We start from the raw sequence: 6,321 nt of genomic DNA on the forward strand, positions 1-6,321 counted from the left end.
GCGCCCGAGCGGCTCCTTGGATTTTTTGCCCCCGGATGGGCGAGTGGTCTCGGCGGCGAGGAGGAAAGGCAACGACGGCGCGAGCGAAGACGGGCAACCGCCTCTCCGGGCGATCCCCTGATGGGGAGCGCGAGTACGCGGCGCGAAAGCGAGCGTTTCCCAGGACGTCTGCGGTTTCCGCCGGCGGCAGAGAGCGCGAGCGAGCCAGCGATCAGCACGGGGGGAACCGTCGCGCCCAGGGTCAAAAAAAACCCGTCCGTGGGTGCCGGAGGTTTGATTCCCTCTGCCCTCGTCGAGCGTAAGGAAACGCGCTGGAAAAGCATCGCCCGCGGCTGCTCCGTCTCTGGTTGCTTTCCCATTCCTGCCGCAGAAAGCGGATGGGACGTAAGCGTTCGTCACGGAGCGTTTTCGGGTCCGTAACAGGGTTCTTTTTGGTTTCTAGACTTGCGTTTTAGGGGACCACGAAAGGCCACGAAGGAGAGCGAGCTCATCCGGGGCTGAAATTTCCCCCCGGCAGATCTGTGCCTGCAGCTCCTGGGACGAGCCGAATTATGGGCTCTGGTACCGTTTGCTGCGGGAGGGTTTGTTTGTTTTTTTTTTTAAGGGACCCGAGGCCTCGTCTTTCCCGCTTTGGGGGTAGCGGGGGTTCGTTCAGCTCGTGACCTCGCCTGAAAAAACCGATGCGTTTTTAATACTTGCCTTAACTCCTGTGCGCTCTCTCCTGCAGAAACCAAAGCCTAAACCTCGGCCGTCCATCACAAAGACTACGTGGGAAAGCAACTATTTCGGGGTGCCTTTGACCAATGTAGTGACTCCAGAGAAACCCATCCCCGTCTTTATCGAGAGATGCATCGAGTACATCGAAGCGACAGGTAAGGGGGTCCCCGTCTTTATCGAGAGATGCATCGAGTGCATCGAAGCGACAGGTAAGGGGGTCCCCATCTTTATTGAGAGATGCATCGGGTACATCGAAGCGACAGGTAAGGGGGTCTCCTTTCGGGGAGAGCCGCCAGCTAAACTTGCCCTCGAGGTGCAGCTTGAGAAGTCTCACAGTTCGGAAAGACTCAAGCTTGAGGTTTCGACAATAATTTAAAAAAAAACAACCCGCCTGCTGAGGCGATAACGCCCGCGCAGCGCGTATGGCCGCGGGCGCGCTCGCTCCCCTTGCCGTGCAGCTTCGGACCGCTATGGGGCCGATTTCACGGCTTCTCTGCCTTGCGAGCGCTCAAGGAAACGAGGCGAGGAAGCGCTTGGGCAGGACTCGGCGCGCCGCCGCCGAGCCCCGTTGGGTGAAACACGGATGGTGCGGTGTCTTGGGGAGGAGTTTCTTTTTTTGGGAGGCTATTTCCTAGCAAAATACAACGGTTCCCCGACTGTTTATTACCTGGCAAACGCGTTCGCACAACGTTGGGGTGTAACGTGCAGGGCGCAGAATTAAACCCGGTTGGCGAGGATGAAACCGCTGATGCCTTGGCAGCAAAATCGGGTTTAAACCAACACGTTACGGGCTCGAGGCCGGGGCTGACGGGCTTTTTCCCTTTTAATCCGAGCGTAATCGGTAACAGTTAAAGATGGGTAAGTGCAGACAGGCCGCCTTGGTCCGCCGGTAAGGGCAACGGTGAAATCCAGAGCCGGACAGCGGTGACCTCCTCGCTTTTGGGTGGAAAAACATCAAACATCCTCGCTCTTCGTCATTCGAGGGCTGGGTCTAACAAAACCCAGGCGCTAAGTCCTCCGCGGGCCGTCTGCGCGCTTAGCTCCGGTTACATGAAACCTCCGCTGTCCCTCGGGCCCAACAATTTGCGTTTTCCTTTGGACAAGCTCTCGCTTTGGTTCGGTTCGCTGCTCCGCGGCGCCGGCGAGGCTTCGCTCCCCGACCCCTTTCCCAGCCTCTCCGAAGCTTTCCGCAAAAAGCAGCCGGTTCGGAGCGATTCAGGGGCTGATCCCGGCGTTTCGGACCGGATTCAAAAATATTCGGCGGGTAAAGGAAGCATTGCGAAAGAGAGGACCTGCCGCCCCGGCTGCTATCTTAACGCTGCCCTCGCGTCGGGAGCCCGAAGGGGGAGAGAACGTGAGAGTGGTAATGGTGGAGGGGATGCGAAGAGGAGGGAGGGAAGGAGAGGAGGAGGAGGAGGGAGGGAAGGGGAAGGGGGAAGGGGGGAGGAGAAGAGAAGGAGGAAGAAGAGAAGGAGGGAAGGGTGGAGAAGGAAGGGGAAGGAAGGATGGGGAAGGGGGAAGGGGGGAGGAGAAGAGAAGGAGGAAGAAGAGAAGGAGGGAAGGGTGGAGAAGGAAGGGGAAGGAAGGATGGAGAAGGGGAAGAGGAGGGAAAGAAGGATGGAGAAGGAGAAGGGGAGGGAAGGAAGGATGGAGAAGGAGAGGGAAGGAAGGATGGAGAAGGAGAGGAGGGGGAGGGAAGGAAGGATGGAGAAGGAGAGGGAAGGATGGAGAAGGAGAGGGAAGGAAGGATGGAGAAGGAGAGGAGGGGGAGGGAAGGAAGGATGGAGAAGGAGAGGAGGGAAGGAAGGATGGAGAAAGAGGGAAGGATGGAGAAGGAGAAGAGGGAAGGAAGGATGGAGAAGGAGAAGAGGGAAGGAAGGATGGAGAAAGGGAAGGATGGAGAAGGAGAAGAGGGAAGGAAGGATGGAGAAGGAGAGGAGGGGGAGGGAAGGAAGGATGGAGAAAGAGGGATGGAGAAGGAGAAGAGGGAAGGAAGGATGGAGAAAGGGAAGGATGGAGAAGGAGAAGAGGGAAGGAAGGATGGAGAAGGAGAGGAGGAAGAGGGAAGGAAGGATGGAGAAAGAGGGAAGGATGGAGAAGGAGAAGAGGGAAGGAAGGATGGAGAAGGAGAGGAGGGGGAGGGAAGGAAGGATGGAGAAGAAGAGGGAAGGATGGAGAAGGAGAGGGAAGGAAGGATGGAGAAGGAGAGGGAAGGAAGGATGGAGAAGGAGAAGAGGGAAGGAAGGATGGAGAAGGAGAAGAGGGAAGGAAGGATGGAGAAAGAGGGAAGGATGGAGAAGGAGAAGAGGGAAGGAAGGATGGAGAAGGAGAGGAGGAAGAGGGAAGGAAGGATGGAGAAGGAAGAGGAAGGGGCAGGAGAAAAGGGAAGGATGGAGACGGGGAAGGGCGAAGGAGAAGTGAAGGAGGGGAAGGATGGAGTCAGGGAAGTGAGAAGGAGAAGTGAAGGAGGGAAGGAAGGTGAAGGGGGAAGGAGAAGAGGGAAGGCTGGAGAAGGAGGGAAGGCAGGCTGGAGAGGGAGAAGGGGGAGGATGGAGAAGAGGAGAAGAGGGGAAGGATGGAGAAGGAAGGGAAAGGGGGAAGGAGAAGAGAAGGAGGGAAGGAAGGAGCAGAAGAGGGGAAGGAGAAGAGAAGGAGAAGGGGAAGGAGAAGAGAAGGGGAAGGAGAAGAGAAGGAAGGGGAAGGGGGAAGGAGGGAGAAGAGGGGAAGGATGGAGAAGAGAAGGAGAAGAGAGGAAGGATGGAGAAGGAAGGGAAGGGGGAAGGAGAAGAGAAGGAGGGAAGGAAGGAGGAGGAGAAGAGGGGATGGAAGGGGAAGAGAAGGGGGGAAAGAAGGGGAAGGAGGAGGGGAAGGAGAAGAGGGGAAGGGAAGGAGGGAAAGAAGGGGAAGGGAAGGAGAAACGTGGTTTTTAGACCTGAGCCCCTGCTCCGCTCCGCGGCCTCTCCCCGGCCGGGCGTCCCCGCTCCGAGGTCGGACGCGCCGTTTCCCCGGCGCGGTTCCAAGCGTTATTTCGGCGTCGTTCCTCACCTCGCTTTTTCCCTGCTCGTTTTAACCATCTCTGACCGCTCGGGGGCCTCGGCGATAACCAGGAAGCTTTTTTTAAGAGCGGACCAAGCCGAAATCCTGGCTACGGCGAGCGAAGCCGACAAACGCCGTGGAAATCTGAGTGACTTAAAGCCAAAAAAGGGAAAACTGCGGTTTTTTAAACCACGTGCTGCTACGGGTATCCCCTGAGCTGGGCAAAAAACGTTAAACTCAGCCTCAAAAGCACGGAAAGGGCCAAAAACGCCAGGAGCGGAGCTGGGAAGGTGCCTGGGAACATGGGACCCGTCGGAGAAAACCGTGGCGTTTTGACGGACGGCGAAAGGCCGGGGACGAAAACGGGCTTTGGTCAACTAAACGGGCAAGCGGATCGCCGGAAATCGCCACGACGCCTCGAAACGCTCTTAGTTTCCTTCAAAATCGCAAAACGGCTGATCGCGGTTTATTAAAACGCGGGAAACGGGAATACCCGGGCGGGAGGGAGCCGGCGCTGCCGGAGGGTTTTCCCCCCGCGCGGCGGGATGGTTCGGCCGCGCGACGCCTCGTTTTCCGCTTTTCCCTCCTCGCCCTGACTTTTCCGCTCTGTTTTTTTCCTCTCGCCCTTTAGGCTTGAGCACGGAGGGCATCTACCGGGTGAGCGGCAACAAGTCGGAGATGGAGAGCCTGCAGCGCCAGTTCGATCAAGGTAACGTCCGCTCCCCGGACGGCGTCACGCCGCGCGGATAAACGCCGCTGGGCCGCCCCAATTGCTCTTCTCTCGCGCCTTTTCCGGCCTTCCCGAGGACCCTGCGGAAGAGCCTTCCCGGCGTCCTCCCGCGGGAAGCGGCGCCGACGGAGCCGCTCGCGACGTGGATTTTCCATCCGGATCCGTCGCGACCGCCTGTCTCGGCCGAGTTTTAACCCTCGGACGCTTTTTCTCGCAGATCACGGGCTCGACCTGGCCGAGAAGGATTTCACCGTCAACACCGTGGCCGGGGCCATGAAGAGCTTCTTCTCCGAGCTGCCCGACCCCCTGGTGCCCTACAACATGCAGATCGAGCTGGTGGAGGCCCACAGTGAGTATCCGCCGCCTCGCTCGCTCTTTTCCGTGCGACTCCGCTTTTCCGGGAAGAGCCGGGGCCTCGCGACCGGCGTCTTCCCCGGTTTGGAAGAGCTACGGCCGGGGAACGTGACCGAGCGGAGGGCTGGAAAAGGAGCCGGTTGCTGCTCCGTCGCCTTCCCCTGGTGCCATCTAGAGGGGAGAGGAGGTGCCGGCACCCTTGGGTGCCGCTGCCTTTTGCGGGTGGTTTTAAAACCGAGAAATCCTGGCAAAACGGAGGAGAAAAAGGGGGGAAAAAAACAAAAAAGCAATCGGAGGAGCCGGTTGCACCCGCTTTCGGGAGCGAAGCGGAGTCGCCGGTGGAGGGAGGCGGCGCTCGCGCCTCTCCTTTCCGAGCTCGGCGCCCGCAACCTCGCCGGCCTTTCGCCTCCTCCCCGCCGGCGCCCGACTCCCGCTTCGCTTTATTCATTTATTCCCCCCCGCCCCGTTTTTGCTAGAAATCAACGACCGGGAGCAGAAACTGCACGCGCTGAAGGAGGTGCTGAAGAAATTCCCCAGGGAGAACTACGAGGTCTTCAAATACGTCATCAGTCATTTGAACAAGTACGTAAAACAAACCAAAACCACAAAAAAACCCACCCGCGCGCTTTCCTTCCGGTCGGGCGAGGGGAGCCCCCGCCGCGGCCGTGACGGGCGCTCCGCTCTCTCCTCCGCTGCCGCAGGGTCAGCCACAACCACCGCGTGAACCTGATGACCAGCGAGAACCTCTCCATCTGCTTCTGGCCCACCCTGATGCGCCCCGACTTCAGCACGATGGACGCCCTGACGGCCACCCGCACCTATCAGACAATCATCGAACTCTTCATCCAGCAGTGCCCCTTCTTCTTCCAGCACCGACCCGCTCCCGACCCGCCGCCCGGCGCTCCCGCTTCGCCCGGCGCCGGCCCCGCCGGCCCGCCGCCGCTCGGCCCGCCGCCCGCCCAGCCCTCGCCGCCGCGCAGCCCGCCGCCCTCGCCGCGCTCGCCCGTCCAGCCGCTCCTGCCGGGGGTCCCGCTCCCGGCGGAGCAGCACACGCTGTGACCCCCCCCCCTGCGCGCTTTGCAGCCGAGGGCGTTTGGGGGGGGGGGGACAAAAAAAAACCCGGAAAACCAACAAACAAAAAAAACCACCCCAAAACCGCGCACGTGCGGGCAAAACGATTGAGGTGGTTCTCGCGCTCCCGGCGGGGGAGACGGCCACCGACGGCGCCGCGGACGCTTTTCCGCCGTCGGCTCGTCCGCCGGCAGCGCCTCCGGACCTCGCGGCCCCCTTCGAACCGACAGCGACGCCGGAAAAACAAAACCGGAACGAACGAACAAAAAGAAAAAAAAAAAACCCCAACCCCGAAACCTTCCCGGTTTCCGACGGTTCGGAAGCGCCGGACGCGGCTCGGGGCCGTCCCGTCGCTCCGTCTCTCTCCCCGCTTCCCCCCGAGCTATTTGGCACTTAGAGAGGTTCGGAAAACC

General features: G+C 60.0%; 1 protein-coding gene across 2 annotated transcripts in view; it reads left to right on the forward strand.

Annotated features, from left to right (window-relative positions):
- Positions 1 to 5,942, forward strand: part of ARHGAP35 (Rho GTPase activating protein 35) — a 35,110-nt gene extending 29,168 nt beyond the window's left edge. For both annotated transcript variants that reach the window (XM_068909546.1, XM_068909547.1), the window contains exons 3-7: positions 728 to 872; positions 4,385 to 4,462; positions 4,701 to 4,832; positions 5,314 to 5,419; positions 5,539 to 5,942. In XM_068909546.1, the coding sequence (XP_068765647.1) occupies positions 728 to 872; positions 4,385 to 4,462; positions 4,701 to 4,832; positions 5,314 to 5,419; positions 5,539 to 5,896 (819 nt within the window). In that variant the 3' untranslated portion in view covers positions 5,897 to 5,942. The remainder of the gene's footprint in view (positions 1 to 727; positions 873 to 4,384; positions 4,463 to 4,700; positions 4,833 to 5,313; positions 5,420 to 5,538) is intronic.
- The last annotated feature ends 379 nt before the right edge of the window (positions 5,943 to 6,321 follow it).

This window comes from Struthio camelus, chromosome 16 (assembly GCF_040807025.1).
Source record: "Struthio camelus isolate bStrCam1 chromosome 16, bStrCam1.hap1, whole genome shotgun sequence".
Taxonomy (NCBI): Eukaryota; Metazoa; Chordata; class Aves; order Struthioniformes; family Struthionidae; genus Struthio; species Struthio camelus.